The sequence below is a fragment of the Alosa alosa genome, chromosome 22 (genome assembly GCF_017589495.1).
Source record: "Alosa alosa isolate M-15738 ecotype Scorff River chromosome 22, AALO_Geno_1.1, whole genome shotgun sequence".
Classification (NCBI taxonomy): Eukaryota; Metazoa; Chordata; class Actinopteri; order Clupeiformes; family Clupeidae; genus Alosa; species Alosa alosa.
Window position 1 is genome coordinate 10815404 of NC_063210.1, and position 13664 is coordinate 10829067.

The 13664-nt window shown below is 39.9% G+C and overlaps 2 protein-coding genes across 2 annotated transcripts; one reads left to right on the top strand and one right to left on the bottom strand.

Moving 5' to 3' along the window:
* Positions 1-333: 333 nt before the first annotated feature.
* rcvrnb (recoverin b) lies at positions 334-3360 on the bottom strand. Its single transcript, XM_048234045.1, has 3 exons — positions 2854-3360; positions 2493-2604; positions 334-1910 (listed from the first exon to the last, which is right to left on the bottom strand). Exons 1-3 carry the CDS (start codon positions 3232-3234, stop codon positions 1792-1794), a joined length of 612 nt encoding a protein of 203 aa, XP_048090002.1. The 5' UTR covers positions 3235-3360; the 3' UTR covers positions 334-1791.
* A 528-nt stretch (positions 3361-3888) lies between these two features.
* Positions 3889-6248, top strand: pts (6-pyruvoyltetrahydropterin synthase). The gene is made up of 6 exons (XM_048234046.1): positions 3889-4118; positions 4578-4657; positions 4997-5019; positions 5162-5218; positions 5423-5493; positions 5706-6248. Exons 1-6 carry the CDS (start codon positions 4030-4032, stop codon positions 5827-5829), a joined length of 444 nt encoding a protein of 147 aa, XP_048090003.1. The 5' UTR covers positions 3889-4029; the 3' UTR covers positions 5830-6248.
* Positions 6249-13664: the final 7416 nt, after the last annotated feature.

Genomic DNA, 13664 nt, shown 5'->3' on the forward strand with positions numbered 1-13664 from the left:
ATCAATGTGATTAGTAAGGCTGGACCAATGATTTCAAAGTTAGCGCCAGTTGCGATGCAAGTGTTGCAAACGTTTCCCAATCAAGAGTACCTAGACTTATCCAGACACTTTGTGAATGAGTCTGGATATTTCCAGGCTACCGAAGCCCTCCATATTGCTCATGACAGACTGATGATAGGAACAGCTGTAAAGAAGAGGCTTTAAATCAATGTAAATCGTTTAAATCGTTTAAATCAATGTGAATAGTTCATTGTGCGTAGGCAAAGTGCTGAATATACTGTATGTTTAATATATAATCTACACATATCTATACAGAATACATAAAGGGTCATAAATGAGATGCACACATGGGTATTTCAAAATAAATGTCATTCTTTGATAGATATTCATCCCTTTGAAATGAATCAGAGTGCCATAGTCACAGAAACGAGAACTGAAGGTTTGCTGTCCTAAATGCTTTTTGGGAAATCCCTTTTTGTGCATTTCTTCTAAAGCAACTTAATACTTACTATGGATTGTATGCCATTTTAGCATACAATGACTACCTATAGACAGACAAGGATATTCCTAGTCTTTGACTTGTGATTAATGTACTGTAAATAATAGTAATTCTTGAATAAAATCGTATTATATTGCATTGCTGCCCTGGATGTAAATATAGTCAAGCAGCTAGTTCAGTGCTGTTCATTATTATTACCATATTACAAGTTATAGATAATATGGATTATATATGAAACAACCACTGACCCCTATTCAGTGATAAGGATATGGGGTTGCAACTACCATGACTAGAATTGGATAGCCTGAGTGAACCAAGACAATCCAGTTAACAAATTTTAATTTGCTCTGCGGGTCTGGAAAGGAGCCCATTGATTTCCATTTCCAAATCACCAAAAAACCAGGAACGTGTATTTTCTTTGGAATTCAGTAAACAACTGCATTTAAAACATTTGTTTACAATAATTATATGCTTGCTGCACTTTGAAACAATTTGGTAACTTTAATGCACAAATCTAAGTTTAATTTCACTGCTGGTTATGCCCCAGGAAGTTACAGGCGTCAATGTAATCCTTTCCAGACGGACTTGCAAAAATTTGCCAACAGGTTTGTCTGGGTTCACCCAAGATAAATAATGGAGTTTGTTCAAGAAGGAATAATTGTGTACGTGATGACTGCCATATTGATAATAAGATGTATAGGTTTTTATATTGATCTGTGTACAGATGTGATGTAGTGTTACAGTAATAATATATTGTGTAAGCTGGATACAAAAGAGTTTATTGTGAGAAAAATATTGATCGGGACATCGGAAGCATTTGTGTAGGTGATTTGTGTTCTAAGAAAAATACTGTTCTTGTCTGCAAAAAATAAAATTATGGAATATTCATATTAATATGAGTATACTATAAATGGTTATGTCTATGACTGCTAATGATTATGACAACTGTACAGAAATGATACATATTTCAAAAGTTATTTTTCAACTGTCTAAGAATATACTTTTCTATCTTTGTTGTAAAATACATTACATGTTTTAATAAAAGAAAAAGACCTCTATAACACTATTAGAACTCTGCATGCTTGAGCTATTAAGATGTCCAATTCAGAAGGGGAGTTGATAGTAAACCTGAAGGAAAAAATTGAATGATGTTTGATAATAAAATAAATAATAAATGAATATGAATAAAATACTTATGTCAATGTCTCCATCTGTCTCCTAAAAATGGTGAGGCCGACAAGCTTTGAATAGCATGATGGATGAATACTGGTGATCTCTACTGGTGAACAACTCTAGTGTTTCTTCTCCTTTAACCTCTCCTGGACCTTCTGCGGTTCGTCGAACTGGATCAGTCTTAGGATGTTCTTGTTGTCCATAATCCCTTGAATGAACTCACCCTCCGTTATCTTATCTACAAACAACAACAAAAAATACAAACAGTCAGTTTTACTTAGGATATATGAAAGATGTGCTTGTTTATCTGTAAACATCAGGCAGATCTGTTTATTGCAACCAAAGAACAGATGGTTTGAAATAAGACAGTGTAAGGAATTGTTCATCCTGCCAGAGAGAACAGAAGAAACATGACAAAATATCTACAGTGACCATCATTCATCTTGGTCACCAGAATGGCAACAAAGCAAGCCAGATCCACATCCTGTCACTGCTGGAAACAGAAGCAACATGAAGGCAGTAGGCCTTTTAAGAACCATTTCAGACAAAAGGACAACAGAAACCTACTTATCACACAAAAAAATTAGGTCACCAAACCAGTTGCATCATTTCCATTAAAAGACTTATTTGCAATTCATGACAAGGAGGTTAACAGTGTATGTGTCAGTAGTTTAAAAACAGCCCTGCTGAATCCATAATATCTCTACATGCTTCATTGTGGCTTCTAAAAAGACTCAAATCCAAGAAGGTTAATGTTTGTCTTAGTGATGCACTGTTATAGAAATTCTCCTATGGCAGTGTACACACAACTTAATCTTACCATTCTCTTTCTTCCCAAAGAAGTCCCAGATTTTATCTGCTCTCTTTTCAGGGGTATTTTCATCCTGAGGGAGATTTTTCTGTGCTTCTTTAGAGATCATATTGAATATTGACTGTCACAAGACAAATGGAAAAAAACCCAACAACTTTAATAGACTTATAAATGCAACATAGCAAATGTTATACTGGCAAGAAACATAGGTCTGTGGTTGAGGGGCAAACATTTACAAATGTAAATAAACACCCTCAGCCATATCTACATTCAACATTCAGCTCTTTTCAACCTCCATCATCACCATCATGATCAATCATCATCATCATCACCATCATCATCAACACAATCAAACCATTTGCCATCCTACCCTGACGATCTCCTGGATCTCGTTTTTGGTAATGCTGCCGTTGCCGTCCAGGTCGTAGAGGGCGAAAGCCCACTCCAGCTTCTCCATGGTCTTCCCTGAGGAGGTGAGGTGCAGTGCCACGATGTACTCCTTGAAGTCCAGCGTGCCGTCGCTGTTCTGGTCGAAGCTGCGGAAGACGTGCTGGGCGTAAGCCTTGGGGTCGGCGTCCGGGAAGAAGCTGGCGTAGATGCTCTCGAACTGCTGCTGGCTGATGCGGCCCGTGGGACACTCCCGCAGGAAGGTCTGGTACCAGGTGTGCAGCTGCTCCTTCGTGTACCTGGTGTTCAGCTTCAGTTCCTCCAGCACCTCCTTGGAGAGAGCACAGCTCTTGCTATTGCCCATGACTTGATATGTGGCTGGTGGTGGTGATACTCTCAGAGCCGTGCCAAAGTGGACAAAGTAGGCCTACTATCAGGGCCCTCTATTTAAGCACCACAATTTTTTAAAACCTTGTTTTGGATTAGTGGCTGGTCATATGTCCGCCTGTGATTTGATGGGACTGCTCTGCTGGATATGTCTTATGTCAATGGGCATTACATATCAAAAGCAGTTATATCCCAGCAGAGATGGACTTACCTGGCTTAGCAGACAGCAGGGGACCAACGGTGATCTCATTTAATACCATCTAATGGAATTGCCACAAGGGACCACATTGTGGTATGTGTGATTTCTTATTATAGACATAGTATGACTATGAATTTCCTCTTATAATCATTAAACAATCATTAAACTATAATTATTATCCAGATTGCTGCATCCTGTAAGTCTGATCATATTTAATTCACATATTACAGCATTCATAAATAGCTCTTCTAATATTGATTCATAAATATTAGAACAATTAGCATAAATACATTTCAGACCATTCAGGGATAGGCTATAGCCAATTAGTCAAGGTATTATGTGATGTTAATGGATTGGCTGTTCTGCACATGATTACATGTGACTTAGGGCTGGATTTAAGCCGCCCCTGCCATCTACCAATTAAATTACAGCTGGAACTGAGCAGAGGTTGCCCATTTTGCTTGGAACCACCATTGGCTATTTCCCCCGAACTCCAAGAGATTCACAGCGACGAATCGAGTAAGAAACATAACGGTTCACACTGAGCGTAGTAGCCACTAGCTGCCTCAAGTTATGGAAGTAAATAACGTAGAACATCTACCAGAGCGTATTGGCTATATTACTCGTGTACAGAGCTTCAGCGCTTGCCATCGCTTGCACAGGTAAGGTAAATAGGAAATGTATCGCCATTGTTGCATAATGCATTCTGCATATGTATAGCCCCATATAAAACTGCTTAGCAATACAGTATGTTTACTGGCCAAATCAAGACAACAAATCCCGCTGTTGATGTTGATGTGGATATCCGACTTAAACCATATTACCCTATAAGTATTTTTTCGAGATGGCATCTCCATAGTAGGTTTCCATGAAGTGCCTGTTTGTTTTGGCTTCCAGGAAAATGTAAACGGATTTGGATTTAATTTGATATTATTATTTCAATGTGCTGTGGACCGAAGTAGGAAGCGTCAAACCTGTTGCGTCAGCCGCGCGGCATTCTGGGAAATGTATTTGTGTAGAGTGGCATTTGTTAAACTGAAAGCATTCAAACTTGAAACCTGTTATAATAATAATAATAATAATAATAATAATAATACAGAAAACTCTTGATTGTCCAACAGTAAGGCACTGAGTGATGAAGAAAATAAGAAGGTATTTGGGAAATGCAACAACCCACATGGTCATGGCCACAACTACAAAGGTAAGAGATGGATTATGTTAGAGTCAAAAATATCACATTTGAAACTGGAGCAATGATATTATTATTTTCTCCAAATTATATCATTACCATTGTTGTCAGATGTCAGACATCATGTCATGTTTAATGTGCTCAGTTTGGTGTTTTTGTGAATAAGCATGAATTTCATAATCACAGTATGTTGTTTTTCTATAAAATTATTTTTGTTCTGTAAAATTGTTGTTTTACTGTGTATGCATATTATGTGGTACAACAATGTAATCAAGTTTACTTCCCAATTTAAGAAAGACAGTTTGAATGACACTACTGGCTTATGGGAAAAATATGTTTGTTTTATTGCAGTGGAAGTTACAGTGCGTGGGAAGGTAACTTTGCAATTACTTCTCTTACAGTAATACTTTAAGGAGGATATCTGAATATCAAACAACATTTTGCTAAATATTCAGTGGTTATAGACTAGTTGTTCACAGATAGCAAATCACTTACACTTTTGATACATTCAAACAGATTGACAGAAGAACGGGGATGGTGATGAACCTAACAGACCTTAAACAGTACATTGAGGTAAGACCATAATCACAAAGGTTTTTGAGAAATCGTACTTCTAAAAAGTAAGTAATGTACGTAATGTAACTTGATAAATTGTGTTATCATATGCCTTTTTAGAAGGAACATTATTTATTTTAGAATTTCTTTTGCAATGCATTCAAGCTTGGAGATATAAATGTCCAGTGATCTGATTGATCCTCTGTACTTGGATTTGCATAGGAGGCGATTATGATACCTCTTGACCATAAAAACCTGGACAAAGATGTGCCTTACTTTGCTGATGTGGTCAGGTGAGAGTCATTCAAACACCTTGATATGTTTTCACTGTTATGGAGTTTTTCAAACGCCTTGATATGTTTTCATTGTTATGGAGTTGTTCAAACACCTTGATATGTTTTCATTGTTATGGAGTTGTTCAAACACCTTGATATGTTTTCATTGTTATACATGTAAAACCTATGTATTATCTATTTATACATGGAATTGTTACCCTATCTTGCAGCACCACTGAAAACCTGGCAGTGTTCATCTGGGACAGTTTAACAAAGCTTCTGCCACCCAACCTACTCTACGAAATCAAAGTGTACGAGACAGACAAAAACATAGTGGTGTACCGTGGCGAGTAGACCACGTGTGAATGTGTGTGTGTGTGTGTGTATGTTTGCCACCTCAACTCTTCTCCATCGATGCATAGTTATTGAGAAAAGCCAGCGTCTGTGTGTACACCTACATACGAGGACCTTGGCTTCCCCTACATCATGGCTGAGCTGGGCCTTTGAGTGCCTTGTTGTGTGGTGGAGTTCCTGGTAGTCAAGGCTGTATTGGATTAGTGTGCATCAACAGGTACACTGCCTGGTCAAGGACCTGTGTGTTCAGATTGATCCTTTTGAACAAGAGGGATTATATTACCCTGGTTGGGATAATCTCCCCCCTCCTCTCCCCTCCTCTCCCCCTCCACAACTCCAATCCCCAGTTAATTAAAAGTGCTTGTACTTCCCTAGAGGCTGTTTGGAGAACTAAATATAATAAAACTGATAAAACTGTTTGATTTTTTGAGAATGCAACTTGGTGTTGATGCTTTAATTGTGATCCTATAGGAATATGTTGCAAGTGAAAAAAGAATCTCCTCAGAGACTTCTCTGCTGGAAACACAAGAGGGAGCTCTTGGAGTTTTAGCTTCCTCAAACATCTCAAATAGCCTACGTCAAAGAGTGCTTGGGTGTGTATTGTAGTGTATAATGTAATTTTTACATTTATTTCAATGCTGTGCATTAGTTTAAATCAGGGCATTTTTAAAAGCTTGATTTAGTCAATTTCAATTTATTGATTGGCTGCATTGCAGACTATTTAGTGTTTTGAAGTCAGAACAATGCAAAATATGTCCCTTATCTGCAAAATACTTAAATATCTATATTAATTTCTGTCTTAGTCTGACAGCTTTGTAAGGCTGTTTATAAAAATGGAACACAACCTTGGTGGCCTCCTTGTGATTTATGGGGTGTCTGAGGCTCATGTGTTTGTAAGTGAATTCTGGGTAGAGCACATTTAGACAAAAATAACAACTGTGTTAAGATGTATCATCGTTTCAAACAGAAGGATTACATACGCCAGGTCAGTAAAACGTTAACGCTGTAAAATACCTCACCTATGAGGCCTGGAACTCATAAGCAGACAATTCACAGATGTGAAAGCATATTTATTATCCAAGTGTTGCATAATGTATTAGTGAATGATTTCATAATAATTTCAATTATTTTCTAATGATATAATGATTTCTTTACTGGAAAAGAGAAATAGTGGAATTATACATGTGTGTACTGTATTTGATCTGTTGATGGTAGCGATAATGGCGTTTTATCTTGGTTTTATCAGAGAGGTAGACATTTTCAGTGATTCATATTCCAAAATGCAACTTAAAGGGTTCCTGCAGTGAAACCGGTACATTCTAGGATTGGATGCCAAAAACTACCATGACCCAAATAGTCTCTTCAGTTTGGAGCCATGTGTCTGAAATCATAGATGCAAGTGGGGCAAAGCTTTATGTAGAGACGCACAGAGGTGTCTACAGAGTCCTCTAATCACTGGAATTCCACTAGCATGTGTCACACCACTCCGACAAACCCATAGAGCCTCAAAGTGCTCAGTGAAGATGACATAAAATATTTCACCTTAAACACACAGACCTGTTATTACGTGCGGAATCGAAAGGAGTGAAATTATATCAATCATGGGGTAAAAACCTGTCATTAGGCCATCGCCTCGTGAAAAATACTTGGATAATGTTTTCCTAAAATGATAATCTGGTCGGTGTTGCGATGAAAGTGTGACTAGCAAGGGCTTGTCCTCCTCTCCACTGCTCTCATAGAGTGTCCAGTGTGTGTGTCTGTATCGCAGGCCGTCGAATCATGGGGTTGACGTCACCTTTCACGAAGCCCCAATGTCAGCTGATCTCCAGTCTGCGTATGCTGGCTCCAAACCATTGCCATGGGAATATCTGAGCTATTTTTTCTCCTACGGGTGGGAATATTTTTTTGAGACAGGAGTGAACGAGATGCTGATAGCTCTCCAGATACATGCTGGTTATCTTTTAATGTGTGCCGTAACCAAACAAAAGACCTATTCTTCAGAGGAATAGGGCAGCGTGCCAAGTAGCGCATTCTTCGCATGTAGGACCGCAGCTGTCCAGCCTTGAGGCCTCTCGCAATAAAGCACCATCAGCATCCAACAGCTTTTCTCCCCGACACAAAAACCTGTTCCCAAGGCTTTGGAAATCTCATGAATGGGGCCGACTAGGGACATAAAGGGTGAATTTACAGTCAGTTTGATTTTCTTAGCTGGTTTTTGTCAGTGTGAATGGTGCACATAAGTCAACTGTTGGACAAGTTACAACACTGCCACTAGTTTCAACACATTAATTTGAAATAAATCAATATGCCTACTGACCTTTTACAGACCTATGCACAATGTCAGCTGCTGAATTTGGAGCAATAAATTAGGCAGGTGATTGCACAGCATCAATCCCAATGAGTTATAATTAAGTGAGGAAGGGTTTTGATGCTTTTGAATTACGACTTTCCTTGTTATGCTTTTATGACAATCAGCTCTTGAGTAAATCCTTGAATCTGACATTGCTCTTAGCAGTGTCGTCTTGGTGTCAACAGGTTTAACAGGAGGAGGCTTTTAAACCCTTTTATGCTTTGGTTTGAAATGTGTGCATGAACTGACAGACACGATGAAATCCTGCAGCGGAAAATAAGAGGTGAAATTCAATGCAGAGTTAATGGAGAAGTCATCCTGAGAAAATTGTCTCTGACCCCTCGCCGTATACAAAAGACAAGTCTAAGTCCTGTTTAGTCGAACTAGAAGTGAGACATATTTTCCAGTGTCAAGGCTCAGCGGTCTTGTTTACTCCCCTGTCTCTTTTATGACCTAAGAGGAGGCAACATATCTTCTTTGTTATTTTTCCATGTCTGTTGAAGATCCTAAATTTCATGCGTGATATATTCCTGCCTGAGGTTACATTGTTATCTGCTTAGAGGATGTCTTGTCAGATCATTAAGGCTCCCTTACTGTAGGTATATGGCAGTGCTTATAGGTTGTTATTGTTTTCTTTACATCAGGGAAATGTCATTGTTGACTTTAGTTTTACCTAAAACTATGATTCCTTAACACTTGTTAAGGAGAATAGCAATAATACACAATAATGTCAATTCAATCAATAGCCTAATGAAAATAAACAATGAAAATAAAGGAGAATATCAATAATAAACATATAGATATAGCAATACTATGTAGATATAAAGTGGCTTTAGAATATTTTTTTTTATATATTTATAGTAAAGTTAATTTTGCTATGTAACAATTATATTTTCCTTGTTGACATTCTCATGATAATTGTAGTATTGTGGTGAGCTTTCATGTTATAACTACTATCACTCTTGGCTAATTTTGTTGTACAGGAGTCCTTGGTTGTGCATGAATTTCTTTTAGTACTCTTCACGCTAGGAAAGAATGTGTACAGAATACTAAGGTGTAGGGATGTTAACACCATCAATAGCACTCCAAACCTTTTCACTGAAGTACTGAGTATAACAATTAAAGCACATGGTGACAGATGGAGTCTTCTCTTTTAGAAAGAGAGGATTACTGTCCTCTCTCCTCTCTCTCTCTCTCTCTCGCTCTATCTCTCTCTCTCTCTCTACCTATCTCTCTGCTGACAGTGGGTGGTGATGATGGCTCGAGCAGGGAGGTGTGTGTATGTATGTGTGTGTGTGTGAGAGTGTTGGACGGGAGTTCTGCTTGAGCCTGTTTATGTTTTCTTTTTCTCTGTGGAGTTCCCTCCCCCGGTCTTGGCCACACCACACATGCTCAGGGTCAGGTAACAGGGGTAACTGCAAGAAACAGAGAGAGGGAGAACGAGAGAGAACAAGAGACAGAGAGACTGTAAGAGGAAGATAGAGAGAGAGAGAGAGAGAGAGAGAGAGAGAGAAAGAAAGTAGAGAGTAGAGAGAGTAGGCGGGCCAGTGCACTTGTCTCTCACGGCTGGCGTCAGAACGAGAGCGGGATGGCGAGCCACCCCACGTGTTGAGGAGTGCTGAGGATGGAGAAGAGAGTCTGTGTGATCCAAACTGACTTCCACCAGTACCGACCCTTCAACGGCTTTCATTCCAGGCCACTGACGCACGTAAGGATCCCGTCGTTTTTCTCTCCCTCCCTCTCTCTCTCTCTCTCTCTTTTGCTCTCTCTCTTGTCTCTCATTTTAACAGCTCTTCAAGTGTGTTGCTTCAAACCCTCCCACTTGTCTAGACACAGATGTGTGCACGCAGAAGGACAGACAATCTGTCTCTCTCTTTCTCTCTCTCTCATACGCACACACACACACACACACACGCATACACACACACACACACACACACACACACACACACACACACACGCACGCACACACACACATACACACGTGCGCACACACACACAGGTACACACGCACACACATACACACACACACACACACACACACACAGTCACACACAAACGTTTGAGGCACAGCACTCCTTGATTGGAATCCCAGTTTCATCATGTTTGAGGAGGAATGCATTTTATCTTGCTCCCCTTTGAAAATGAAATGGTTTTCCTCCAACAGACTGACTTTTGGATAGACAAGTGGTAATGCACAGACTAGACTAGGGGGAAACATGCTTCTTTGGAATGCAAACAGCGCACCCCTGCAGCTCAGAACAGAGAGAGGGGAGGCAGAGAAAATGCATGTGTGTGTGTGTGTGTGTGTGTGTGTGTGTGTGTGTGTGTGTGTGAGTGTGCGTGCATGTGTTACAGTTGCCTTTCAAATAGGGATTTGCCAGTATTCATATGCTCCCATGCTATTGCAGCTGCAGTGATACAGTTAAAGAGGTTGATCCTGCACACTTGGTTGTTTGTTCAGTGAGCGATGTTGAGTTTTGGCTGAGGGGGACTCTATCGCCTCATCAGAGCTGTCTCTCCCCCTCGTGTCAAAACATGCAGGTACTCTGAGGATTCCGCCCTTTATGCATCACCATCACAGATGGCATCAAGGGGTCTTTGATATGGCTCTGCTTGGTGCAGCTTGATGTGGTTATGCTCTGTGTAGTATAGGTCAACACTGGAGTTTACTGGGTCACCAAACTTGCTGCTGCAAGTGAGTTTGCGCACCATAGCGCGGTATAGGCGATGGTTGTGATAATAATCAATTCATCAAATGTGGTCATTCATTCTATCATTAATTCATTTAATGAATTTATTTACTGAAATAATAGCAGTGTTTTATGTGTCCTAAAGCAGTACTACGAGTTTTGATCTAAAACTAGTGAGCTATCTACCTAAAAGACTTTGCAAAAACTTGCAAACATCAACCAGAGCTATATTGGCACTGCTAGAAGCTTGCTAACATACAAACCTGTGACTTTTGGTGATAAAGTCAGCAATATCATGCTGTGAAATGTTTTCTTTCATTCTGGCGGTGGGTTCCTATATCCAGTAGAATTGCAATGTGCATATCCTGGGAGGCTGGTGGGAATGCCACAGTATGTGCATTTATCTGGCCATCACATGACAATATACCGTCAACATGAAGATGATACTAAATGACACTTAGATAGATAGATAGATAGATAGATAGATAGATAGATACTTTATTAATCCCCAGGGGAAATTCAAGGTCTCAGCAGCATACATACAACACAAACACATTCTTTAACAGCAGAAAGAGTAATTAAAGTATATAATATAAAAACACAACTAAGCAGTAAGGACAGTAGAAGATAAAGAATATGCTAAATATACTAAAATACAAATTATACTAACACTTAATACAATATATAAAAATATACTAAAATACAAATGACAAAAATACAAATTATACTAACTAACACTTAATCGAAATCAATTCTAAAAACAGTATCCACAGTGGTGATTAATAAATCAGAGGCGCTTGCAATGACTGAGGCAGGGACTGAACCTGTGATTCTCTGTGCATAGTAAGGTATGGTAAGATGCTCTAAGGTGCTCTGTGTGCAATGGTGATAGTGGTCATGGTGATAGTGCAAATGAGTAAGTCAACAGTGCAACAATGCAGAAATAAAGTAAAGTAAAGTCTATATATCTATATATTTAACTATTTAAGAAAATGTATAAGTGTGGCCACAGTTCGGCTGTGGCATGGAGGGGTTATGCATATGTGCTAATGTGCTAATATAGCACGCAAACAGTGAGGCATAAAGACAGTGGTACAAGTGGCTAGTGGACAGACAGTACCAAACATGGAGGGGGTGAAGAGGCAGACAGACTATGCAGAGAAGTCTATCTCTCCTCTTCCCTTAAGTGAGGCATTGAATAGTTCAATGGCCCTGGGGACAAATGACTTTCTCAGTCTGTCAGTTGTGCAAGGCAGTGAGCGAAGTCTCCAGCTGATCAGGCTCTTCTGCTTAACAATAGTGCTGTGGAGTGGGTGACACTCATTGTCCAAGATGTTGATCAGTTTTTTCAGGGTCCTTTTGTCAGATAGTGAAGTGATGCACTCCAGTTCAGCTCCCACCACAGAGCCAGCTTTCCTTACCAGTCTGTCAATTCGCCCCACATCCTTCTTCCTTGTGCTTCCTCCCCAGCATACTACTGCATAGAAGAGGACGCTGGCAACAACAGACTGGTAGAACATCCTGAGGAGCTTACTGCACACATTGAAGGACCGCAGCCTCCTCAGGAAGTACAGCCTGCTCTGCCCTTTCTTGTAGAGTGCATCAGTGTTGTCTGACCAGTCCAGTTTATTGTCCAGGTGGAGACCCAGATACTTGTAGGTGCTAACCACCTCCACATTGACCCCATCAATGTGGACTGGTAGCAGAGTGGGCTTAGACCTGCGGAAATCCACCACCATCTCCTTGGTCTTTGAAGTGTTAAATTGAAGATGATTGAGTTTGCACCATTGCACAAAGTCCTCCACCAGGCTCCTGTACTCCTCCTCCTGCCTGTTCCTGATACACCCCACAATTGCAGTATCATCAGAAAACTTCTGCATGTGGCATGACTCGGTGTTGTAGCAGAAGTCAGATGTGTACAGGGTGAACAGGACTGGAGAGAGCACAGTTCCCTGTGGCGCTCCGGTGCTGCAGATCACAGTGTCAGATAGACAGTTCTTCAGTCTGGAGAACTGTGGTCGCTCGGTCAGGTAATCTGTAATCCAGGTTACCAGGTGAGCGTCCACACCCATCTGCAAGAGCTTGTCTCCCAATCTGAGGGGCTGGATGGTGTTAAAAGCACTTGAGAAATCAAAGAACATGATTCTCACAGCACTTTTCCCCTTGTCCAGGTGGGAATGTGTCCTGTGTAGAAGATAAGTGATGGCATCGTCCACGCCCACTTTCTCCTGATATGCAAACTGTAACGGGTCTAGTGCATGTCGTACCTGGCGTCTGAGCATGCATAAGAGTGACATGACACTGTCATGAACGTGTCATAAACAAGTCATAAACAAGTCATAAACGTTTATGACATAACGTTTCTGTCATTAAGTGTCATTTGGCTTTTGTCATATAGGGTTAGGGTTAGGATTAGGGTTAGGGTTAGGTTTAGAGTTAGGGTTAGGGTTAAGAGTAGGGTAAGGGCTAGGGTTAGGGTTCATGTGTCATGAAAGTGTCATGTGTTCATGACAATGTCATGTCACTCTTATGTCGATACTGTCAAGTAAAGTGTTACCACCATAACTCAAAAAGTGGTAAATTGTTGCTTTATTAATATTGATTTTATTTGATTTCCCCCCAGCTGTTGTTATTATACTGAGATAGCAGAAGTACAAACTTCATTGAGCATATTATTTGTTTTTTATAGTTATGCATCATCTGTGTATTGCATTGCGTTGTGGAACAGTTGCTAAATTTATGCTGATTTCATATATATTTTCCACAATATAGTTTGATTTATAAGTATTAAG